The 25,174-nt window shown below is 32.5% G+C and overlaps 4 protein-coding genes, 1 long non-coding RNA gene and 3 other non-coding genes across 10 annotated transcripts; 6 read left to right on the forward strand and 2 right to left on the reverse strand.

The window, feature by feature from the left end:
- Nucleotides 1–215: 215 nt before the first annotated feature.
- LOC110820207 (Oxoglutarate/iron-dependent oxygenase) lies at nt 216–4,372 on the reverse strand. Of its 2 annotated transcripts, XM_088217728.1 has the most exons (9): nt 4,240–4,372; nt 3,976–4,098; nt 3,791–3,877; nt 3,599–3,656; nt 3,352–3,456; nt 1,644–1,701; nt 1,379–1,554; nt 1,230–1,290; nt 216–744 (listed from the first exon to the last, which is right to left on the reverse strand). In XM_088217728.1, exons 2-9 carry the CDS (start codon nt 4,080–4,082, stop codon nt 437–439), a joined length of 960 nt encoding a protein of 319 aa, XP_088073854.1. In that variant the 5' UTR covers nt 4,083–4,098; nt 4,240–4,372; the 3' UTR covers nt 216–436. The 2 variants fall into 2 exon arrangements, with proteins under 2 accessions (XP_088073854.1, XP_088073851.1); XM_088217725.1 differs by having other exon boundaries at nt 3,976–4,243.
- A 6,169-nt stretch (nt 4,373–10,541) lies between these two features.
- Nucleotides 10,542–13,193, reverse strand: LOC110820155 (Protein kinase superfamily protein). Its single transcript, XM_022049578.2, has 2 exons — nt 12,181–13,193; nt 10,542–11,499 (listed from the first exon to the last, which is right to left on the reverse strand). The coding sequence occupies exons 1-2, from the start codon at nt 12,891–12,893 to the stop codon at nt 10,626–10,628; spliced, it is 1,587 nt and encodes a 528-aa protein (XP_021905270.2). The 5' UTR covers nt 12,894–13,193; the 3' UTR covers nt 10,542–10,625.
- Nucleotides 13,194–14,358: 1,165 nt separating this feature from the next.
- On the forward strand, nt 14,359–17,520 carry LOC110820297 (uncharacterized). Its single transcript, XR_002540835.2, has 2 exons — nt 14,359–14,592; nt 16,462–17,520. It is a non-coding gene; the product is annotated as an uncharacterized LOC110820297 (long non-coding RNA).
- Nucleotides 14,669–14,747, forward strand: LOC148269141 (small nucleolar RNA Z199). Its single transcript, XR_015815991.1, has one exon. It is a non-coding gene; the product is annotated as a small nucleolar RNA Z199 (small nucleolar RNA).
- LOC148269142 (small nucleolar RNA R64/Z200 family) lies at nt 15,361–15,456 on the forward strand. Its single transcript, XR_015816021.1, has one exon. It is a non-coding gene; the product is annotated as a small nucleolar RNA R64/Z200 family (small nucleolar RNA).
- LOC148269143 (small nucleolar RNA SNORD96 family) lies at nt 15,745–15,837 on the forward strand. Its single transcript, XR_015815979.1, has one exon. It is a non-coding gene; the product is annotated as a small nucleolar RNA SNORD96 family (small nucleolar RNA).
- An 893-nt stretch (nt 17,521–18,413) lies between the features above and the next one.
- On the forward strand, nt 18,414–21,135 carry LOC110820087 (THO complex subunit 7A-like). 2 transcript variants are annotated; one of them, XM_088217746.1, is made up of 3 exons: nt 18,414–18,571; nt 19,118–19,766; nt 20,824–21,135. In XM_088217746.1, the coding sequence occupies exons 2-3, from the start codon at nt 19,173–19,175 to the stop codon at nt 20,953–20,955; spliced, it is 726 nt and encodes a 241-aa protein (XP_088073872.1). In that variant the 5' UTR covers nt 18,414–18,571; nt 19,118–19,172; the 3' UTR covers nt 20,956–21,135. The 2 variants fall into 2 exon arrangements, with proteins under 2 accessions (XP_088073872.1, XP_021905161.2); XM_022049469.2 differs by lacking the exon at nt 18,414–18,571 and adding an exon at nt 18,667–18,943.
- A 430-nt stretch (nt 21,136–21,565) lies between these two features.
- Nucleotides 21,566–23,389, forward strand: LOC110820095 (AAA-ATPase ASD, mitochondrial-like). The gene has a single exon (XM_022049479.2). It carries the CDS (start codon nt 21,733–21,735, stop codon nt 23,179–23,181), a length of 1,449 nt encoding a protein of 482 aa, XP_021905171.1. The 5' UTR covers nt 21,566–21,732; the 3' UTR covers nt 23,182–23,389.
- The last annotated feature ends 1,785 nt before the right edge of the window (nt 23,390–25,174 follow it).

Here is a 25,174-nt window from a genome sequence, read left to right on the forward strand (position 1 = left end):
GAAAATGCAAATCTATTGTTTTAAAAGTAAAGAAATACAATTTTTTTTTTTATTTGATTATGTATGACATCGTAATATTATGACTAATTCTAACATATAAAACAAAAGATAAATTGAACTGTAATATAATATAAATTTAGATTAAATGCCAAGTTAGGATGGTACAAACTTGTATAACCTGCTCAAGCTGGGATCAAACAACGAAGTGCCATATGTTCCTCCTGCTTACTTTTTCTCTCCTTAGTTTATAAGATGTCAAAGGTTTTGTAATAATGAACAAACATGATTTAAAAAATAACAACTAAAAGGGGACATTAAAATCCTGTTATCAAAGTGCAGATGCACAGATGTCCCCCATTTTGCATTATATACAACTATTAAATGATTGTATTATCCCTGATCGAAGAACAAAAGGAAGATCTGAAAACAGAAGCTACTAAGATGTGCATGCTTTGCAACTTTTCCTACAAAACCCATGAGCTTCATCAGAACCAACCATATAACCAGGGTTCTTCTCACACTCACCCGCCTCCGCCCACATAACACAGTTATCATTCTCATCGGCACACTCTCCTTTTTCTGAAGGTCTTACTCGTTTGTCAAATGATCTTACGTGGATCCATTTAGTCGCAGACCACTTCTCACCCTCAATGACTGGACAGCTTCCATGCAAACTGTTTGAATCTGTAGTTGCATCAATATGGAGACTGAAGAACAGCAATGCATCACCTTTCCTGGTTTTCACTGCAATGTCCAGCCAGTATGATTCTGAGATACTAATAATACCAATAATATTAAGCTGCAAATGCTACACATTTGATGAATGACTACATTTTCATAGACAAGTCTTGAAAGTAAATACTATCAGTGCAACCTGAAAATGATTCTAGATCTCTATCATACACTTACTCTCATACTTTAAACAAATTGCACCGAGTGACAAAGGAACCAATTGACAATGGATTAGTGATAGTATTGCACAAAGACTAATTCTAAGGATCACGTGCAAGACAAAACCATTGCACCTAGTCATAGGTTGCTCTCGATAACATATCCTCATGCCTATGCCAGATCTTAATAAAATATACCTTAAAGAATAGTCACAATTATCCACTGGCATAGAACTTCAGAGACTTCAAATGGAAAACAATCACTGGAGGAAATTAATAAAACATGCTAATTAAACTACAAGCATGGAAGTCTATGAGACTACGTCAAACAAGTAATACCTGCATAGCCGCGTTTCGCACATTCAGACCAGCTTTCATCCTTTTCCTGGGATATTTTTTCCTGCCAAACATAAAAATGAATATTACGAGTGCAATAAAGGATGACCAAAGATCGCCATGAAATCATGCTATTGGTGCAAATCATTTACCTCTGAGTTGGGAAAGATTGTTTCCCCACCCCTCTCAACGTTAGACAAATACATAAGTACAGTAGCAACCCGGTGGCCACCCAGTGCTTGATTAGCTTTGTCATGAAAATAGTCAAAATGTGGCTCATACTTCTGACCATGCTCATAGTGCAGTATCTGAATGGATTCTCCATTTTCTGTTTACAATGTAAAGAACAAAATAAAATTGCTATAATTCTTCTAACATATATTTGTAAATTGAAAATAAGCATAGAGTACAATGTACCTTCAGGAAGGAAGGTCCACGCAGCAATCCTCGCCTCAATTCTTGCAACTATTTCATCCTAAAAAAGGTGGAACAAACATATAAACTTTAAGGTCTAAGAATCAATCACCAATAATTCATATATATGAGTTTGTAACTAAACAAAATTCTTGCAGCATTTTATGACTACATTACTGCTGTGAATCTTCTCCAACTCCAACATGATAAATGAAACGAAGAGAAAACAGGCCAAATGAGATTAATATTTAATATTATTGGTTTCTAGAAAATCAAGAAACTGGAACCTTTTAGCTAGTGGTGCAGTCGAATTGCACAAAATGCTAGACAACATAACTCACAAACTCTATGCAACCACATCCTAATTCAGAAACAAGTTGTTTGCTTTGCTAATATCTAATACTTATATTTACTAAGCCAAGAACAGGGAAAGAACCATGCTTCCATGGCTCTGAACTGTTAGAAGTCCACTTCAGAAAGATACAGATCTCTATTATATTAATCACTATTACTCAATCAAGAAACAAAATAAGTCAATGACTGCTGCTGAAAACCATTGTGGCATACAACTTGAAACTCAAGATGTTTCCTTCCTCGTAAGCAATAATGACTATAAAATCACCCAAAATAAGTAGTTCTGACAGTGTATAGCCATCCAAATTCAAGATAAAGTTAAGAATAGGGATAAAGTCTTTTAATTTATAGTTGGAGAAACTTATTTTAAAAAAAAATTATAGTTGGAGAAACAAGCTAGAAGAAATACAACACAAGCTCCAGGGAGATGTGCTAAGGAACGAGAAAATGAACTACTAAATAGAGGTAATTTGTGATTTCAAAAAAAAAAGACAGATATTAGCACAAACATTAAGAAAGACTTAAGACACTGAAGATATCTTCAAAGAATCTTCATCAAGAACCCCAAAAATCAAAGGAAAACCTTCTTAGGAGTAGGTAGCTTAGAAAAGTTTCCAATCATGAACATGTAACAATGCTTAAACTTAGTAACATTGCCAGGTTGCGCCAGACCTCGTCATGGCAGTAGCGTTTGGGCTTGAAGATACTTGCCCCAGACACGGGTAATCTCATTAAATACACTTGTGCAGTCTTCAAATCTCAATTATAATCCAGCTGACAGTTTTGAGAAAATACATTATAAAACAGAAATCACGAAGTTTTGTTTAAAGGATTTCGCATGAAAAGGAGATGACAGCTAAATGTGACTTCAGCAAGATTAACATAATGCATGTAGATACACGAAAAGACAACATCATTATCGCCAATTAGCAGTGTATGAACTTAGTCACAACTAATTTGGCAGAAAGACACCAACAGAAAATTCAAAATAGGTAGAAAACCGAAGTAGCAAAACATCTCAGAACCTCATTTTTTTTCAGGACATTACAAAACATCTAAAATTCATCATTTGGCAGAAAGACACCAACAGAAAATTCAAAATAGGTAGAAAACAGAAATAGTAAAACATCTCAGAATCTCATTTTTTTTCAGTACATTACAAAACATCTAAAATGCATCACCTTACTAGGTGACCAAAGGCAACTGAAAGTTTCCGAACTTTGGAATTGTATGTAACTGGATGGCGTGTATTAAGTAACAAGTCTTATTTTCAAATGTTCTGTACTGCCATTGATACCAGCTTTCACATTCCTCTTATATGCAAAATTTTAACCTAACATGAATAAAATTTACCCACCTGTTTTTTTGCAAGAAACATTCCAGAGCTTGTCCTGACTTCACTCTCTATGCTGTTGCCAGATTCATTATCTGCCACCATAGACTTCTCTAGCTTGCCTTTGGCCTGTTCTCCAAAATCAACATCCCAAACCAAAAAGAAAAAAACAGCATCAAAATATAAAATATGCCCAAAGATTATTCTATACAATTTGAACAAAAAAGAACCACAAAGAAATTACGTACTGAAAAATAGTTTTCTGACTTACCAAAGAAATAAGATGATCACATTCTTCATCTGATAGAAATCCCTTGTATAAAAAAGCCCTGACGAATAACAAATTCACCAAATTGAACACAACATGCAATAAAAAAATAAAAAGAATAACCAATTAACCGACCTAATCCACATATTCATACACACATTATAGCATATAACCAGCTAGAGATTAACGATGTACCTGGGACTCCATGAGAGCTGAGTCACCCGAGTGGGATCAAAAACAACAGAGGAAACATCACTCTTCAATCTAAGCACCGATCCGCCCCTGCCAAGAAAAGAAACAAAAACCAAAATCTAAAGATAAATCCAGTTGTCTTTCAATCCCACAAGAAAACAATTACATCGACAGAAAGGTATAAATACGTTTTCTTCTCGCGTAGCCAACCATGAATCCTAACGGAAGCCTGTGACGGACGGGAGAAAACGAGAAGGAAAGAGAGAGAAAGCACGAGAAACCACCGAGAATCCATGGGAAAATGCGTTACTCTTTGACAAAATAAAAAATAAAAAAAATAAAAAAGCTTTACAAGACAACCAAAAATAAAACTGCGACCGACGAAATGCAGAACCCAGAAATGAAAAACAACAAATATAGAAATTCAACGCAGGGAAAGAGAGAGGGAAGACTTTTTTTGTTTTGCCAGTAGGAGTAGATGGGAGACTGGGCTTCCTCTTTGTAGGATGGTTGAATTTTCTGGGTTAATTTATATTTAACCTAATTGTTTTTAATGAATTTAAGACACACTCATTAATGGAGGCGCCCACCGGATCTGGTTTCAACGGATGTGGTTTTATTATGTTGTAAAAACTCGAAACGCGTTTCTGGAAGGTTCCATCAGAGAAGATAATCTTTTGCTTTATCGGCCCCTGGTTTTGATTACCCATAACAAAACGGCAATGCCTTAAGGTTTAAAAAGAGAACAAATGTATTTTCGTTATTTATATTAAATTAGATATTTATCCAATCTTACAAATGTATTAGAATTTAAAATATTTAATTAATTACATTCCAATTAAAAATATATATATATAAATTAAGGTACATGTCATAATCGAAAATTTTATTAATAAAATCAGATTATAATATCATTATCTATAATAATGAGTTTAAAAAGATAAATTATATCTGCCTAATACATCAAATTTTAATTTTTAATAAAAGATCTATATAGTAAATAAAATATTTATAGATAAATAAGTTATTAGGAGTATACATGCTGTAGTCAATTAAAAATCAGGTCGTATTTTCATATTTAGAAAAAATAAAATGAATAATTATTTAATATATTATCATATTAATTTTATTTTTACATTTTGACTACTAGAATTCTACATTTACGTAATGTAATTAAATATTAACACATTATTTTTTATTTTAAAAAATCATGTAAGTTTTCCAGCTCCTTTCTTTTGCTCCAACTTATTGTCCTTCTTTTCGGCAAAAATCCATCTCCTTCAAGGTTCTTGTAAACCATGACCTTCAACTTCACCTTTCATCTCCTTCAAAGAAGTGTCAAATCTCTCATTGTTAAGCTGTGAAATATGCTAGGCTAAACCCATAAAAAAAAACCTTCAGCTTTGTACATTGAAAACCCCACCAAATTCTTCCATCTTAGAAACCAAAGGCTTGTGCAAAAACAACCCCTAAGCTTTTTTTATGTTTCTACAGAAGCCTTGATGCAGTTTATTAGTTGTTTTGTTTGTTTGCATCATGTTGATTTTCTTATTTGATATTTGGATCATGTTATATTGATTTGATTTTATGATCAAACGTATAAAGAAAAATTTGTGCGTGATAGGTGTTTGTAGAAATGCCTGAATGAAAATCTGTTTTGCCACAAATCAGTACTAAAACGTGTTTGCACAGAAGGTGTTCGAGGAAAATATTCAATGAGTAATGTTTCTGTAAATATAAAATGAATTTCCGTATATCATGTATTAGAACTTGACTATTTGAACATGAATATTTATAAATATGTATACCTATCCATTCAAAATCACGAAAAAATTTAAATCAAGTGTTCCATATGCATATAAATCTTTCATTCATTACAATCTAAATAAATTGAATAACCATATAAAAGTATCATAACTTGTTTCACACTTTTAACAAATTCAGTATGCACCGAAGATGTGTAGAGATACAAAACGACAACAAAATGAATTCATATAAACATCCCGGAAAATTTTCATTTCAACAGTGCAACATATATTCTAAAATACATCTAAAAAATATTCCATCATTAGAGGCATTGTCCGGACCAATGCAAATATGCAATTTTAGTATCTTTATAAGAACAAAACAAAAGTCATCATGAAATATGTGTCCGAATATGCCAAATCTTCACAATCCACTTGTGACGTGTCCTCCACTTGATCTTGCTCTTCTTGTTCTAGATCCTCTTGACTGTAGAGAGTAATTTGAATGTGAGTATTAGTCGACTTAGTGCTCGTCGCCCTCAACCCTTCAACTTGTTATGTTCCAAAATATTCACAAAAATGTCGTTCTTCTCCTTAGAACACGAAGTGTGTGTTCTTATTCGCATAGGTTTTAGGCAAAAATGAGTAACTAGTGCATGAGTGGCAAATGAGTTTTCCTTCCTTTTCCCTTATGGGTCTTTTCTGTTCTCACGCTTTTTTGTTTTCCAGAAATTCGCTTTTTATTGGTTTCATAAGGTTTTTAAATTAACCAAATGGGTTTTAGATTTTATGTTTATTTTTTGGACGCTGCTTTGTTTAACTGGGTATTTGAAAATTAAAGTTATATTATGCTATATGTATGTATGCATGTATATAATATTACTTATATACTATCTTTCTATATGTAATGTAAGTATATTATTACATATATTATATAAAATATAAAATATAGTGTATAAATAATACTAGTAACGTACAATTAATAATTTAAATTATATATTTATACTGATTAATACCAATGTACAAATGATAATTTAAATTAAATTTTTTTTATCAATTTGTTAAATCATTTCAGTTTTAATATTATTTTAACAAAATACATAACTTCTATTTTTGACTTAATCTCTTTTTAAACATTTTGTAGTAATTTCGACACCAAAAACTATTTTTACAAAGCACACAATTTTAATTTTTTTAAGTGATAATTACTTTTCATAATTAGAAATATTTTTAATTAATAATTTTTTTAACATTGATAGAAATTAAACCAAATCAAATATGAAAACTATAAGCAAATTCATACTGAATAAAAAAGAATGAATACGAAAGCGTACCTGAATCTCTAGTGGGAGAAATTTTCGTGTAATATAATAGATTTTTCAAATTAATACACAATTCTAAAAAATTAATTTTTATTAATGATGGGATAATGTGAAATAAACTAAGCGCACGTGCGATTTAAGAATCATAATCGACTTTTTATATCGTCAACTTTTATCATTCTCATTTTACTTATCATAAAATGAGAAATTATAAATATGATATATGTACATATTAGAAGCTAATACTTAAACCTGATACATTGAAGTTCATAACCGTTTAACCGTATTTGATCATTATTAAATAGATCCAATAAACTAATAATTTGTTACGCACATTAAAACTCACATTAAGCTTATTTGTTGATAAAAAATTCAACAAATAATATTTTTAAAATTCACAGTACAAATAACAGTCATTTCAAATTTAATTAATGCAGACGTATTTTAAAAGTTACTTTATATTTAATATCATAAAAAGAAAATTAATTTTCTCTAATTTTATAAATATAAAATCTTATTTCTATAGATAGTGAGTTGCCAAGAGCGCACAATCTCTTCTTGATTTCTTACATTTAAACATTTCATTATCTTAAATATTTGCTTATTAAGTCCCTCATTTCTTTTTTTATAATCCCAGTGGCAATCAAGATTAGTCTCCAAAGAGAGAAAAATGTGGGTTCACAATTGTGTCGACCGAAAATAACTTTAAAAAACTAAAACAGTTATGAAAATCTTCAAATAGTAAAAAGTTTACCAGAGAGTCTCAAATTTTTTACTCTAATGATTTATATATTTTGTTATAAGCATTCTATGATGCTAAATGTAGTATATCTAATATGTGTTGATGATTATAATATATGCATAACATATAGCGGAATATAAAAATAATAATTTAATTTAATATATTTTTATTTTAAAATTATATTGCAGATCAAAAATTAAATTTAAAATATATCTGATAGCAAATTTTTAAATTAAAATTATTTAAAAATACGAACAGTTTATGTGTATTTATATCAAAATCAATTTTTTTTGTTTAATTTTTTAATTAACGGAAGGTACAGATAAATTGAATAATATAAATATGTTAAAATTTTCTAATAAAATCTTTAAAAAAATTCACCCATCTTTCTTTTGTTGTACCGCTGATTTTTTAATTATTTTCTCTCCCTCTTCAAAAAAACCCCACACATATATATATATCATATATATTTATATATATAGGTGGTATGGCTGGAGGAGTCCCTATTGGAAAATTTGTACTCATCCACTTTCCCCCCTTTTTTTTATAATGACACCTAAATATTAACATATATATATCTCATATATATATATATATGTTTATCCTTTTAAATTATTATTATTTAATAAAATAATTTTATAACCTAATTTAATTTTAAATTAAATTTTATAATAATTTTAATTATTATAATAACCACATATATTATATTATTATACTAATAATATAATAACTAAAATATAAATATTAATTTTCTATTTTAAAAATAAAAAATTTAATTTATCTATAATATTAATTATATTCTCGATGCTAATAAAGAATATAATAATATTCTATTTACACCGAAAAATTTATTAATTTGATTAAATTAAATTTTTTAATTTAATTTTTAAATAATTAAAATAATTAATCTATTTAGTAAAAATTAGAACACTCGTTAGTGTGCGACTCCATAAATTCAACACTAAATCGGTAACAAATTGCTCAAATCAATTTACTAATTAAAGTTAACATATAACAATACTCCTCAATGATCGGATAGTATGAAATGTACAATTACTTTTAAGAACCTACTAAAAAAATATATAATATTTTTTTCTGTCATTATTGTTTCGGATTAATTTTAAAATATGATTTAACCGTCAAATCCCAACAGGTAACTAACTATGTTTCATGTCAATTATAATTGACTAATAAATAACATAAGAAATTTTTTTTATTTTTTCATTCAACTGACTTAACAAAAATCTTAATTTAGTCATTATAATAAATGACAACATATAGCTCAAACTTATTACTCAAATTGACAGATTCTGTCTTGACCAATCATTAATTCTACAAGTATTTAATCACACTTAATATTTTTTTAACTACAGTTCTATAACTATAGGTGTTCGGAATCAAAGTATAATAAATGACTTATCAATTAACATAATGATCTCAAGTTTAAGAAAATTCTTACATCTTATCAAAATAAGAGAATACTATTGACAGTTTAAAGTAATATTAACCATTAGAAATTTTCAATTTAGTCGGTTCAATGATCATATTTTCATATGCATCATATATATATGTGATTTAGTTAATGAGATCAACTAATCTTTATCTTATAAAGACTATCGCATATATTTTAGTATTACCGGATCATTAATGTCCTATTTTGATGATTTAACGACTAAAAATATTTTAAATTAAATTATAAAAAATTTTACTCTCATTATCAAGATTCACATCTTGATGTAAAACTTACAAATTTAATTAAAAACTTTATCACATCAATTAAACGATATGATAATAAAATATTATTATGATATATTAAAATAAATTATCAAATAATAATATATTCAATATATTATACAAATAATTAGATCGTGAATATAACGTTTATATCCCCAACATGTATTCAATGTCGTTTTACAACACATGGTTTCTCAGATAGTAAAAATTTACCAACTCCGAATATGCAAGGGGAGGTACCTAGTTTTATTACAAAACTCTTTTAATGTAAGAAATTGATTTTTACTTTATTACTTCAGATATTGTGAAAATTTTTACTTTTTTCTTCTTACCTTGAATAATATTTTCATAATAGAAGGGAAAAAAATAGAGATGTAACAGTTAAAGATCAAGGCAATTTTAACAGTAAGAGTATGTTCTGGTATGCTTTACAATACTACCCAAGAACAAGAACAAAAATTCTTAGTTTTTACTTTGTCTTTTCTTTTCAAAATCATGTCAGGTCCCAATATCCTTCTTCAGTAATCACTGTCAAAGCAAGCATTCAAAAATGGAGTCCCAACAAAAAAAAAGAAAAAGAAAAAAGAAAAAAAGAAAAAGAAAGGACAACGTGAAGAAGAAGAGAGTATAATACTCAGAAAAGGCCTGGTTATAGCACAAGAATAAAGCAAACACTCCTTTCAGAAAGAATTTTGTAAAGTAAAAAGAATTTTATAGCACACTACTAAGAAACAAATTCAAGGAAGCAATATCCAGTATACTGAAAAGAGAATATCATAAACAAAAAAATCAAATTTGAAAGGGACATCACAAAATTTTCTCTTTGCCAAATGCAACTGTAAGAAACTTTTCTGGGAGTTGTCAAGTTCACATTTCTTTCTGAATAAGTGTATTAGCATATGAAACTTTACAGAATAACTAGGTTAAACTAGAAATGCAAAAGGGAGCATATGAAAAAAGGCTTCCTTTTTCAGACCCACCAGAGGGACCATGCCTTAACTCAGAAGAGGTAGGAGATGATCCATAGCAAAAATTTATTGATTTCTTTTTTTTTTTTTTTTGTCTCAACTTTTTGGTTCATTAATAAGAAAGTATAGAGTTTAAAGTGGGCTCAAAGTCAAGATTTAGATAGCAAATATTCCTAGAAAGCAACAGCAAGAATCACAATTCCACAGCCACAAACATTATAGAAAAAGGAAACCACAATGAGATTTCAGTGAGAACATGAATAGATACTACTAATTTGAATTAGCCACCTCAAGAATAGAGCTTTGGAATTTATGTGCAAAAATTAATTAGAAAAACTCAAAATCTAAGTAAGGACCTAATGAAAAATCTGAATCAGTAGCTCCCTTGTCATTACAAGGCAAGGATGACTTGGATGTGTGATTCAGAAAAGCAAGATCAATAGGTTTCGGAATTTCAGGAGGGCAAGTAAGGCGAATTAGAGCCCAATTAACATTTGCAAAGAAAGGATGTTGTTTAATCTCTGTGGCACCTCTTTTGAAGCCTAGTCTCTTTTGAGGATCCTTTACAAGCAGACCCCGGATTAAATCTTTAGCCGCAAAACTGAGAGAAGATCCCTCAGGAAACTTCAGGGGTTGAGAAACCACATTGAATAAGGTCTCTCGGTTTCCATTGCCTTTGAATGGTGTTCTCCCAAGTAGCAACTCATACAAGAAAATGCCAAATGTCCACCAATCAACAGCACTCCCATGACCATCTCCTCTTATTATCTCTGGAGCCAAATACTCATGGGTTCCAACAAATGACATCGAACGAGCACTAGTTGGCTCTGCAACAAGTACGGGGAGTGAGTCGAAACTTGTCAAATTCGTTCTTTCACTCTTAACCTTTGTTGTCTTTGAGTTAAAAAGACGAGGCTTAAAGCAAGATGGTTGCAAGCAGGAAGGCACTACGCAAACAGGTAATTTGCAAGCTGGATCGATGCATGCTGGTTGAATACAGTATGAAGATATCCTACAAGACGGCTCTGTACTAGATTGAATAAGAGTAGGACTGACAAAACATCTTAATGATAAATCAAAATCCAAGAGCATGATATGTCCATCCTCTCTAACCAATACATTCTCAGGCTTTAAGTCTCTGTATACAACACCTATCATGTGGAGATACTCCAGGGAAAGAAGCACCTCTGAGGCATAAAACCTACAAAAGCAAGAGATAAACTATCAGAACATTAACCAAATCTTTACTTATTGCAGAAACAATAACAAATGTGTAAAATCAAGATTGCATTCACTGAAAATTGTGGATGAAACAACCAACTCCAGCATTAATTGCAATATAACTAGTATGCTCCACAAATTATAAGAACCTATGATACAACAGGGAATCCCCTTCACAATTGCCTAAGTCAGTAGTAAGTTGCCAAATTTATAATGTTAAAGCATTAACTTATCTGCCAAACTCTGATTTTCTTTTGTGGGTTTTGATAGACACAAAAAAGTTGTTCAGACCATGATAACAATAACAATAATGTGCGTTTATACAACTTACTATAGCCGTTGTTGCTGAGGCATGGAAGAAGATTAAGATTCTGGACCAATTTAATCCCAGTCATCATAAAGTAAAAAACTTGAGTTGAATATGGATCAGAAATATTTACTGTTCCAGTTGAATAATTCCAGTTGTCATGATGTAGAAAACTTGAACTGACTATAAAAACAAACTATTTACCGGTCCTTCATCCATATGTAGCTGCTATAACTTTTTCTCAGCTATTCCTTGTAAAGCAAATTACTCAATGTATAAACTATTGATTAACAATAAAGTAATCGACAAAAAAGCAGAAGAAAAAATCTTTAATCTTGAAATGTAGAAGCTAACCTTGCTGCTTTCTCTGGAAAATGCTTTCCTGGCTGACGCTGCCGGAGTGTGTGAAGATCCCCACCACTGCAAAACTCCATTACCAAACAAGAAAACTTGTCTGTTTCAAAATGTGAGTAAAGGGTTGGTAAAAATGGATGATCTAGCAAACTTAATATCTCTCTCTCTGTTTGTGCTCTCATCAATTTCTTTCTCCCAGCTAACATTCCTTTATCCATCACTTTGATTGCAAACAAACAACCCATTCCTCTCAGCTCAGCCAAATAAACAGTCCCTATATCCCCACAACCCAGTTTCTTCAATAACCTAAAATGTTCCAAACCCAGTTCCCCATTTTCACCCTTAACACACTGTATTGCATCCCACCTAATATCGTTCCCTTTATGTGGCTTTGGCGGGTAAAATTTCCCCCTGAAACTCGCCTCATTTGAATCCTTACCTTTCTCACTCTCTTCACAATAAATCCCAGAATCTGCATTCCCGTTTGTCTCACTGGCTCCATTGCTACTGACACTGTTATGTGACCCAGAAACGTTGCTGCTACTACACAAACTGATACTAACACTGTGATGGGAACTAAGATCACGAGAACTACTGCTAGAGGCATTGCTAGTAGAGCTGTTATCAGACAGAGAAATGGTAATACTACACTCACTGTTGTTGAAGGAGAGATCTTGAGAAGCCATTGCAGGGTTACTGAGTTTTTTGTCCATGATTTAGAGAATGCAGCCAAAGTGTTTGATGGAAGTTGGTAGAAGGGAGGGTAATAAAAATGGAGTATTTGGTCAAGGTGTTGGAGTGTGAGCGAGGTGGTCAAAGTGAGAAGGAAGGTTTGAGACGCTTATTCAAATTTGAAATGATATACCCAATGAGCAACTCTCTCTCTCTCTTTCTCTCTTGCAGTTTTCCAGAACGAATATGTTTGTTACAGGTTAGAGAGAAAAGAAATACAGAGAGAGAGAGAGAGAGAAGAAAGCTCAGTTCACGAGGATGGCTAACGCCATTCACCCATTATATATACATAATCAGTTACTTATATTGACAGATTAGCTTGTGTCTGTATAATTTGAATTGGGTTTTCTTTTATTATTATTTTTTTTAGCCAAAGACATATCATTTACCCCGAGATTATGAGATTTACGAAGAAAAGTTTTTAGGGTTTTACTGGAAACTTGTTTATCAGCAGACCAAGCTCTTAGATTTAACTTCCAAGCGTTTTTATGTAACAATGAGGTTGACCCACCTGCCTGAGATCAATTAAATTCATCTTCAGAATCATCTGTTTTCTTTTTTGAAGAAAATACAGAAACATCAAATATTAGTTGAAACAAGATTTACGTCTATTTATAATGATGGTTGAAAAGCATGTTTTTTAAAAAAAATATATATATATAGTTGAAAAATATCTACTCTTAATAATTAGCTATATATGTGTCTATACGTATGTATGTATATATATATATATATATATATATATAAGTAACATGTTTTTTGTTTAATCTTGCTAGTTGAGAAACATGCATTTCATTAAAAGTCAAAAGGATATAAGTTTAATTTAAGTATCAAATGCTATAATGAAATTAAAAGAATGATGGTTAGTTAGTGTTAAGTTTAGTGCATAGTGATTCACTCACAATGTGTATTTCTCCATCTAAAGCAACTCCATGAATTATTATGTTCTCAAACTTTTCTTCTCTAATTCTTTAATATTCTTTTTCTTGCAAGGGAAACATAATCACCCTACTTGCTTATCTTTTAAGATTTCCTTGCATCAAATTTTTAAATTACAATTCAACAAGAAGCAATAGTACTTCAAATATTATGAATTTGTTTGTACCATCTTTAATAGATTGAAAAAAATAAATAAATTATAAATTATAAATTTAAATCGTCATTTGACTAGATATTTGATAACTTTATTTATAAAATATTACAAAAACTTCATTTTTTATTCTTTATAAATTATGTTATGAAAAGTGTGCATATTTAATTTAAATAATGAAATATATAAATATACGTAAATGTACATTTTAATAAAAAATAAATAAAATGATTATTCTTATATTAGAATATTTTACCCTAAAAATTTTGTAGTAGGATATCAGTTTTGCTTGATTTATTAAAATTGTCATTGATTTTCTTTTCTCTGAAAAAGAATTGCTTTGGGTAATCCATTGGGAGTATTTAAACCCCAACCCGGTAAATTGGGCCCAGTGAGCCCTTCGCGGCCCTAAAACTAACCGTTCGATTTAGGGTTTCTAATGTTGCATGTACCATTAGATCTATAAGTAGGAGCAGAAGGAGTGGGAGTAGTACTCTTGTGGTCTGGCTTTAGTTTTAGGGTTCTTCGGTGGTTTCTAATCTCACTGTCAGTGGTTGCGGCTCCTTCCTGCCGTAGGGTTTCTTTTGCTGGTATTGTTTTCTGCCTGATCTTTTATAGTTCGTTCCCTTTGGGTTCTTTTCTTAGTCTTTAATTTTTCTGAGTATCGATCAACTGATGAGAGAAAACTGCAACAATATGATGGATTACAGTTCCATGATTCCTTGTATTTAAGTCTCTGATGATCAATATTTCCACTATTTTCTTTCTGATATTCATCTTTAATTTCTAAGTTTAATTCGATAAAATTTCTTAGAATTATGTAATGCTTGTGGGAGAGGATGAATTATTTTTTGGTCCGTGTTTCTGATCTACCCGTGACCGACACATTTTCCAATTTCTGATCCATGATTCATTGTTTTTAATTCTTTAACGATCAAAATTTCCCCTAGTTTCTCTATAACATTCATATGTAATTTCTCATTTTAATTCGAGAAAGTTTCTTACGATTATGTGATGCTTGTGGGAGATGATGAATTTTTTTTGGTCCGTGTTTCTGATTTAACCGTGACCGAAACCATTACCAACCTCTGATCTCGCAAATAATCTGCTCTATCAATTTTTAGTTTGGTTTTGTGCTTTATTTCGTCAAACGCTTTCGGTTTTTAGCCATTCAAAGTTTTAAACAATTGTAAAATTTTGTTTGAAGTTAATTTTGGTTTTAAATTGTGATAGCTCAGTGATGATTTGCCCAGTACGGGCAATATACGCTATTCCGATAAACGACATGAGCAGAGGATAATCATAGGATAGAAAAATGAGAGCTATTACTTTGATTGATGTTTGTACAATATTATGTATTAATGCAGTGATGAACTTATGAAATAATTCACATGTCAGACTTCAGAGATTTCACAAAATCAATGAGAAGAAACTTCATATATTCTGAGCATGAAAATAAATTTTGATTTTTGTATAACTTTTCTGTTTGTGAAAATGTGACGGGGGATCTGTTAGATCCTTTTCTTTGATTGGGGCAAACTGATAAGTGTTTGTAAATCTCAAGGAAAACGTCACAGACAAAAGCCTGTTAATGTTGACGGTCCTCTGCATCTGGAGAGCTCCTCCATTGATGGGTGGTCTCATATTCCATCGCCTTGTGTAGCAGCGTTGTTGCATTTATCTCTTGGGACTGGCCATGAGACATACAATTTATTTCTTTCAGAATTTTTTTGTTAAAAAAGTGGCCTGTGATGAAATCATTCTTAAAATTACCATCTTTCGGGACTGAATGGCTTCTTTTCAAGCCTTGCTGTAATTCTGCAATTCTGAGGCCTCTATCTATTTTTCTTCAATTTTAAGATAACATGTTTGGTACACACTGTTCTGGAATTGTATCATTCTTGTTTGTATCTCTAGATGATTGACACTGCCCTTGAATTTTATTATGCTGTTCTTGAATTTAATGCTAGCATTATTGATACTCTGTTCTTAGATATATAATTATTCTTGCTTGTGACTGTAGATGATCTAACCATTGAGTTGGAGTCTATTCAAGTTATGATTAACTGCAATTGATATTTCTTTACGTGAAAGTAGTTGCAGGTTGTGAGTTCTTGTGATTTTTGAATATCTTGAGTGAAATTGAATGGTTTTATGTTTCATATTTCTATGGGCTGGTTTTTGAAGTATTTTTCATTAAATGGAAATGAAACGAGCTTCGATTTATTTTGTAAATTTTCCAGAAATTAGGCAGTGGATACAGACAGTGTCATTAGAAGACAAATGTGTCTTGGAAATAGAATTAGATATTAATTACTTTTTAGATAATTTTTTTACTCAAAAAAATGATTGAATCAAATTTAAATATCAAATTATTAAAGAAAAATATTATAATTTAATTTTCTATTGAAATGAAACAAAATAAGATCTTAACTCAAAACACTTGGCCTGTGTATCAGAGGGCCAGCCATAAACTCATTCAACCAGTCCCCATGACCGAGTTCTGAGCCTCTGGCTACGGAGACCAAGAGAAAGAAAGAGATAACGCAGAGGAGCTAGTAAAGTTTAGTACGAGCAAAGAGTACTACGCTAAAACTGACATGGCGTGGAAAAGGGTATATCTCCTTGGTGATCCACCAAATGCAGGGAAATCAACCATGATTATTGCCATTGCTAATTTAAGATGTATATGATCATGAGTTGACTATAGTGCAGGACAATACCGAGCCTAGAGAGATTTTAATAGGAACTTCCAATAACCAGACAACGAAAAAAGAAAAACATAAAGGATGAGGAAGAAGATGATAGTATCTGATTTAGAAGAAGGCCAAAGAGGAGGAGGATAAGAAAGATTGCATTTCGTTGATGGTCTCCGGTGAATTTATGGAGAAGAAAGAACTATTATTTTCCACCAACTATGTTGAGAAACTTTGTGGCACTTAAAAGAATAAGAAGAATGGACAAGCACATACAGATGTCACATTGTTGCTTTTAAGCATTCATGATTCTAGCAAAGAATTATTTGGATGTTAATTCTAGTCAAATGTTCGGAGAAATTAGGCAACTATCGGAGAAAACCAGTATAACACATGCAAATGTTGCAAATAATTTGATGCCCAAATCTGCGGATGAAGATGAAGAAACCTGCTTGAAGAACCTGATCTAAGCTCCTTAAGCAGGCCAAGGAGGAGGAAGCAAGAAAAAGGGTGATTGAGGAAGAGGAGCATCTAAAAGCAGAGAAAGTAAAGGAGGAGAAATATACAGAAAATGAGGTTAAAGATAGCCAAAGTGCCTGGCAAACAAGTGAAGGAAAATGAAATCACTCAACAAAATGGCACTTGATGAGGATGATCGATTATAATTAATCGTATCATAAATAAATATTACACATGCAGTGCCATCATAAAAAGTCACTTGTCCATTATTAAATTAACTTGCAGTATTACTGTAGTTTTCTGTTAAGCTGTTCTTAATTTCTTTATTTTTATTTGAATCACAGGCGTTATGTTATTGGTGAATCCTGAATCCTATAAGTCACTAATCCTCTAATCAGTAATTGTTTTGATGCAAGAAGAACAATATATTTACATTGACATATATACATATATATTCATAGATAATAAGTAGTAGTTCAAACAAACTTAGGGGTTTATGGATTCTTATGAAATTTTGATATGGATGGAAAATTTTCCTTAAAAACTTTTTGATAATATAAAATTTTGTTACAGATTCTGAACTGTAATAATTATAGTGTTGAAAAATAAGTTGCTAAAAATGTGATTGCTATTGCTTATATAGTTCTTATATATAGTTTCTAAGCATTTTCTTTTTAACTTATGTTGATTGGTGGTATATGCTTAACAGCATATATATATATACACATAACTTTTTATGTCTAAAAGTAGGTTTAAAACAATAGAAAATAGGCACCTTACCTCTTAACTTTTTATGTAATTCTTATTTAATTATTTTAATTGATTTTCACTTAAAATTAACAATGTTTATAAAATATTATTAATTTTTTTGACTAAAAACTTATATGATTTAAGCACATTTATTTCAAAAATTCTAAATGCCTAAAGTAGATTATTAAAAATTCACTCTTACTCATGCACATACATATTGCTAATTAATAAAAATATAGAATACTAACTTTAATATGTGATTGTATTACAAAATTCTTATGCTTGTTTTTATGAGCTTATATAAGGTTACGATATAATTATTAATATATTTTGTATATTTTTATTTAATTTATCAAAAATAATTATTAAATTAAGTTTATAACATAATTAAAAATTGAGGAAATTGCAAAAATTTCACTTTAGTTTTTTTTTTTTTTTTAACAAAATGCTCCCCAAAAAAAAAAAAAAGGTTCAAGATTTGAAAATTCAACAAAAATTAATTTCGAGTGGGTTTTGGGCCCACTCAGCCATTAGTCATTAGGGCTTCCAATTACTTGAATGCTGAAAATGAACAAATGCCGGTTGATTCCGTCCCAAGTTCTTCCCATTTTCAATCATAATTTTCAAGTCTGCAGTTCCTCCGTCGGTTGGCATCCTCAAATCGGTTTGTTTCTTCTTTCCCTTGTCTTTCTTATCATTGCTTTTAATTTACGAATCTTGGAATTTCGAAATCGAGATTAATGTTCAGTTAATATCGCTTTAATGTGTTGGGGTAGTATAACCTAGAACTGAACTCCGTTGACCATGTGCAAATTCATGGCTTCTCTGGGGACCTTTCTTGTTAGCTTCTTAATTTAATTCAAACAACTTCGTATTGGTTGTTCAATTCAAAATGCATTTCTAGTTGAGATAACCGGTCAGTGCTGTTGATCCATATGTGGATTTGGAAGATAACTGGTTGTTATTGGGTGCGTTCTGTGATTTCTTGTTGGTCTTTAGCCTTACTGTCAGTAGAAATATTCAGTACCCATGCGGGGTAAGAATTCCTCCTTCAGTAAATATACCAGACATCCAGTTGATAATGATGCTGTCTTTTATTTTTTTATTTTTTTGTATTTGATGGGCAGTTGTCCTGTTTATGCGTGTCAGGGTTGCCGGTCTTCTTGCGTTGTTTATATCTGAAGTTTGTTCATGTGCATCTTTGATGCAGGGTTGAAGTAAGACGTAGCATTTTGTTTTCCGAGTTGAACAATTAGCAATTTCAGATGTTGGTTAAAGGAAGGAAAATTTCCGGCAGGGGGGAGACAGTGGCATTAAATTATGCTTTTGATCCGGCTGAAGATGAGATAATCATAAAACATAGGCTTCTGACCCGCACCACTACCACCAGGGGCGAACCCCCATTGAAAAAGCTTCAGAAGAAGTTCACCTCATTTGCACTTGAGATCGAGAAGGATGAGGATAACTTCAATGACTGTGCAAGACTTTCCAAGGCTTTCTTACAGGAACTGTCCACTTTTGAGATCCCACTCCTCAAGAGCCAAGCAGTTATTGAGGCAAATCTTAGAGAAAAGGAGAATTTCAACGAGTTGAAATCTGAGACAAATAGGCAGATTTTGCAAGCACAAGCTGATATAGAAGATCTAAAGAAACAGCTTGAGGAGAGTAAAATTGAAAGACAGCACAAGGAGGAGTGTGAGGCGACCAGGAAATTGATTTCTGCACAGCCACCCAGATCAGAAACCCAAAAGATCATAAGAGAGCTTGAGAAAGAAATTGCAGAATTGGAGGCTGAGAATACTGCCAGTTCAAGGCTTTTGGAACTTCGCAAGAAACAATTTGCTCTGTTATTGCATGTGGTACGTATTGCTTTGCCTAGTCTATGGGTTTGAAAATTTTCCAATATTATATTAGAATATGCTTGTTTATATTTACTTAAAGATTTTGGTTACATGTGTACATATTTTTTGAAAATTTAATTATGATATTCACATGGCTTAGGTTTCCACCTCTGGTCCTCTAAGGATTATTGTGAAATATTGATGTTTGTGGTTTTGCTGCAGTTTCAAAAGTAATTAAGATATTCATCCCTGAATTTAACTTCATAATCTCTATAGCCCCAATATGCCTGCCCTTTGAGTTATATGGGTTGCTGATATCCTCATGGGTAGACACCTGATGCAATTCTGGGGGAGCTAGGAATCTTCTAATTATGTTTTTTTTTTCGCTATTAACTTAATGCATGGGAATGCAGTCCATAGACTTGGGCTTTCTCTTGTTTCATCAAACACTTCCAGCCCTTACAGTTGGCAAGCTCAGATTGTTTATAATTATTACATGAAATTTAGTGTTCTGTTAAACAAACTTCAGTTAAAGGAGTGCAGGATCTCATCTTGATTTTGGATTGTTTGTTACTACTCAAGATCAAGGGTACTAAGTTTAAGTTCTCTTCTGGGCTAGTTGGTTTGCTCCAAAATGCACCCAGGCATGAATTTTATTCGGATTAGTTGATGCCAAGGAGGAGCTACCTGGGGTAAAAAACTTAAGAATAAAAAAACCCCCTGTAGTGATAGTTTTGTTGTGTGCTATGATAATGTTCATATGGTAATCTGGCAATGGTACAGATTTTTGTTGTTTTTGTCAATAGAGAGCTACTGTCAATGTTACATTTAAGTTTTTGATTTCATTTATCTCCTTTGCATATTTCCATGTTTCTTTCTGTGATGACATATGGAGGAAAGATGGTGGGATTTGTTATTCTTCGGTTTTTGTATCATGTGAACGAGTTTTGCAGGTTTGAGACCATCTCTGCATGACAATGTTCTGCTGCTTATTATAACTAATGCGAACTGTCAACAAGTTGGATCTGCATTTTCTACATAGACTTCTAATGGTTTTCTTTGAAACTTTTTGCAGGTGGATGAGTTGCAAAATACCATAGAAGAAGAGCAAAAGAGCTTAGTTGAAGAGCTTAGAATGACGGCTGAAGAACAAAAGAATCTATTAGAGGATGCTAATGGGAGCTCAGAGGCCATGGCCATTGATTAGATCCATGTAACATATAGTTTAGGCAGGGTAATTCTGTGCACTACGGTCATTGAGAAGAAAAAAATAGGCTCTGTTCCTTTTGCTTTTTAAGACAAGGGTTTCTACCCTATTAAATTATTGTGTCGGACAGTTTTCTTCTCCTCTTGATGCAGTGCATAAATATTTTTCTTCTTTGAGAAATCGATGCGTTCCATATCTAAATCGTAAATGTTGAAAATGGTGAATTACAAACCCTTTATCTGCTGTACAAGTATCTGCTTCAATTCGTAGGAGTGAAGATTTAACCTATATTTGGTGGGACTGTTCTGTTTTGCCAATTCAAATATGAATTTTTTTAATTTAAAATTCCGGTTTGGATTGAGTTGGTCTTCATGAAGTAAGATCATGGGTTAACCCTCAAATTTGAATTTTATAGTTTAGCATGTGAATTTGACCCGGGATAGGACCGGGCCGGTTGAATATAATTTTTTTAATACCTTTTTTCCTTGAATGACAAAATTAAATGATCATCCCGGTCCTAACCCGACCCGTTTTTATAGAACGTAATTGTTTGGTTTGAAATATTTTCGGATATTAAATATTACTTAGCGGAGAAGTCTGGGTTACTTTTGTCATCATACTGGAAGTGTGGACGGCTTCACTACATGACATGTCAACTGGTCAACGTCAAATTCGGCAATTTAATGAGTTCCCACTCGAGCTGTTGTCATATAATGCCATGAACTTCCTTCTTCCTCCTCTTCTCTGTAATCCAAACCAGAAGAACAGAGATCAGGCATGACGTTCAGAGACGTTTTCACTCATCTGGGTTCCATACTCGCCAGTCTAATGTTCCTTTGGGCTGTTTTCCAACAATATTTCCCTTACCAACTTCGCAGCTCCATCGAGAAATACTCACAAAGATTCGTGAGCTTCGTCTACCCTTATATCCAGATTACCTTCACTGAGTTCACAGGCGAGCGCCTAATGCGCAGTGAGGCTTATTCCGCCATTGAAACCTATCTGAGCTCAATTTCCTCCACGCAAGCAAAGCGGCTCAAGGCCGATATAGTCAAGAACAGCAACCAGTCTCTGGTTCTAAGCATGGATGACCATGAAGAGGTCGCAGACGAGTTTAATGGAGTCAAGCTATGGTGGGCATCTGGCAAAAATGTTGCCAAGACACAATCCTTCTCATTCTACCCCATCACAGACGAGAAGAGGTACTATAAGCTCACTTTTCATAAACGTCACAGGGATCTGATCATCGGACCTTACCTAAGTCATGTTATCAAGGAGGGTAAGGAAATTAAAGTGAGGAATAGGCAGCGGAAGCTTTATACCAACAATGGGTCAATGTGGAGTCATGTGGTGTTTGAGCATCCTGCAACTTTCGAGACTCTGGCTCTTGACCCGGAGAAGAAAAGAGAAATTATTGAGGATTTAATTATATTTAGCAAGGCAGAGGAGTTTTATTCGAGAATTGGTCGAGCTTGGAAGAGAGGATATCTTCTTTACGGGCCTCCTGGGACGGGTAAGTCCACCATGATCGCCGCCATGGCTAATCTCTTGGGCTATGATCTTTACGATCTTGAGTTGACTGCCGTGAAGGACAACACCGAGTTGAGGAAGCTACTGATCGAGACTTCAAGCAAGTCGATTATTGTGATTGAAGATATCGATTGTTCGCTTGATCTCACTGGTCAGAGAAGGAAGAAAATGGAGAGAGAAGAAGGAGGAGATAAAAAAGATCCTAAGCAGAAGATACCGCAAGAGGAGACAAAACCCAGTCAGGTTACTCTTTCTGGGCTATTGAATTTCATTGATGGGTTATGGTCAGCATGTGGAGGAGAGAAATTGATTGTTTTCACGACAAATCATGTTGAGAACCTTGATCCTGCTTTGATTCGAAAAGGGCGGATGGATAAGCACGTGGAATTATCATACTGCAGTTTTGAAGCATTCAAGGTTCTGGCTAGAAACTATTTGAAACTCGAATCTCACCATTTATTTGACCCGATTCAGAGATTGTTCGCAGAAACCAAGATGACCCCCGCTGATGTTGCCGAACATTTGATGCCGAAAATGGCTTCTGGTGATCCAGAAGCATGCCTGGAAAGTCTGGTTCGAGGTCTTGAGCTTTCCAAAATGAAAGCTGAGGATGAAGAAAAACCAGAAAGGATTACCAGAGTAAGAAAATCAGAAGAAGAGCTTCCAGTTACTGGTAAAAATAGAGCAAATGATTAAACTCAACAGAATACCAGTAATCAACGAGGCAGGCGTAGAAGATGATCTCCATATGTGCCAAACTCTTTACCATTTAAAGATTTTGCAAACATAATTTTGAGATATCAGAAATGTGATACTTCAATTTTAAATTTGTTGGGTTTAAAATTTACATAACTAATATAAAAATTAAAATAAAAATGTAAATTTGAATTTGTTTGAGTTTTAATTCGTTTACATAACTAATATAATTTAGTTTTATTGTTAATTTAAATTATTTATTTTTATTAATAATTATTATCGTTATTTTTTTTTTTAATTTTATCATGTCCAAATAAAAAAGGAAAAGAAAGAAAAAATGGAAGAAAAATAAAACAGAAAACAATTATAATTTAGTTTTTATTTTTATTGTTAATTTTCATTAATTTGGGGCCAAGCAGATTTTCTTTTCCTCTTTATCTGGTCCAAGAAAGTTAAGCCTGAGCCCCTTTCACCCAAGCCTGGGTGCATGAGACGTTCCCTTAACACCCAAAAAAGAAAATACCCAAAACAGCGTCGTTTAACCGAAGCCCCTCAGATGTTCTAAAACGACGACGTTTAGACGTCCCTTAAAAGCCAAACGCCAGCGTTTCGTTACCTCGATAACTTTCTTCCCTCCATTTCCTTTAGGCAGTGGATTGGCACTACGGATGGAGGAGAAAGTGCAAAGAAAGACCATGGCACTCGAAGTTAAGGGGAATACGACATGAGGTTTTCACCAAAATGGAGAGGCTGAATCAAGTCTCTGGTCTCTATGGGTGGGCTTCGCTTTAAACCGAAAGGGAAAGGGAACAAGAGTAACATGGCAACAGGGTAGCAGAGCTTCGGGTAGGAAGAATGCTTTTCTATTTTAATAAATGATGGGATGCTGTTCTAGGGAGACAAGGAGGCCGAGGTCAACTCCAAAGAAGCAGCTGGTCAAGAGCTGAGAGTGACTGAACCTGAGGAGAACCTCGAGACTCCCGAAGCTTGCTTTCCCTTTTGGCTGTAATAGGCGAAGCGATTGAAGCTTTGGGGGGATCTTAACTGGTCTTTGGCTTAAAAAAAAAAAAAAAAAAAAAAAAAAACCGAGAGGAAATTTGTATGTTTGTTTGTTTTTTCCTTCGTTCATAATCTGGTCTGGTTGTGAAAAAAAGGACATTCTGGAAAGGAAGAGATAGATATGAGAAATTAGTAGGTATTTATATATCTTTTTATTTTTATTTTTTTAGAAAAAAACTGGTTAGGTTTCAGCAATGTCATGTCTTTTGTTCTTTGTTAAGATTAATGTTTATTTTCAGTTTATGATTGATATTTGCCTTCTTTAGCTGCTGTTGAAAGGCATGTATTATCATTGAGATTTTGTACTTGTATTTGGATGGAAATGGTGGGGTTGATCTCCATGGATGCTGTATCAATAAGCTGTTTGCATATATGGTTACAAGGATTTGTCATTTTGTAGTTGCAATGATCAAAACAACATATATAATGTTTAATTCACGTTAAACATTCTCTTTAGTTATTTATTTTTAATTTAATATAATTTGTCTTGAAGATTAAAAATTCAAAAGTATTATTTCTTGACTTTCTATTGAAGCTAATAACATAGCTCGTATATTATTAAATCATCCAATACTTGGGCTCTCAAATCAACAAGCTATTGCAATAGTTTACTAGTAAATGAATCTACAAGAAAATGAATACACATTGAAACTAATCATAACTTCAATAAATCCAAACTCCCTAGCAAGAAAATGAACGGAAACATATACATTAGCAAATTAAACACCCTCCCAATTGATGAGTTAATAAGTAAAAAAAATTAAACTAACGAGTTAAGCATGTAATTATGAAGTAGAAGAATACTGAAAAAAAAGAAGAGAGAGATGAAAATTCAAAAGAAAGATATAATACCTCTAACATTTTCAAGGGAATTTGAGGGGTAAAAAGGAAAGTAGGTTCTTAGAAATTGAATGGGCTTGGATTTAAGGTTGAA

The sequence above is a fragment of the Carica papaya genome, chromosome 1, assembly GCF_054855325.1.
Source record: "Carica papaya isolate Zhongbai chromosome 1, ASM5485532v1, whole genome shotgun sequence".
Classification (NCBI taxonomy): domain Eukaryota; kingdom Viridiplantae; phylum Streptophyta; class Magnoliopsida; order Brassicales; family Caricaceae; genus Carica; species Carica papaya.

Coding starts and splice junctions, on each gene's coding strand:
- LOC110820207 (XM_088217728.1), bottom strand. CDS start 4,082: ATGGATTCTCGGTGGTTTCTCGTGCTTTCTCTCTCTTTCCTTCTCGTT. Junction 1,702..3,351: donor TGTTTCTTGCAAAAAAACAG/GTGGGTAAATTT, acceptor CACCTTTTTTAG/GATGAAATAGTTGCAAGAAT. Junction 1,555..1,643: donor GTGGACCTTCCTTCCTGAAG/GTACATTGTACT, acceptor CATTGTAAACAG/AAAATGGAGAATCCATTCAG.
- LOC110820155 (XM_022049578.2), bottom strand. CDS start 12,893: ATGGACAAAAAACTCAGTAACCCTGCAATGGCTTCTCAAGATCTCTCC. Junction 11,500..12,180: donor TTTCCAGAGAAAGCAGCAAG/GTTAGCTTCTAC, acceptor TTGCTTTTGTAG/GTTTTATGCCTCAGAGGTGC.
- LOC110820087 (XM_088217746.1), top strand. CDS start 19,173: ATGTTGGTTAAAGGAAGGAAAATTTCCGGCAGGGGGGAGACAGTGGCA. Junction 19,767..20,823: donor TTGCTCTGTTATTGCATGTG/GTACGTATTGCT, acceptor AACTTTTTGCAG/GTGGATGAGTTGCAAAATAC.
- LOC110820095 (XM_022049479.2), top strand. CDS start 21,733: ATGACGTTCAGAGACGTTTTCACTCATCTGGGTTCCATACTCGCCAGT.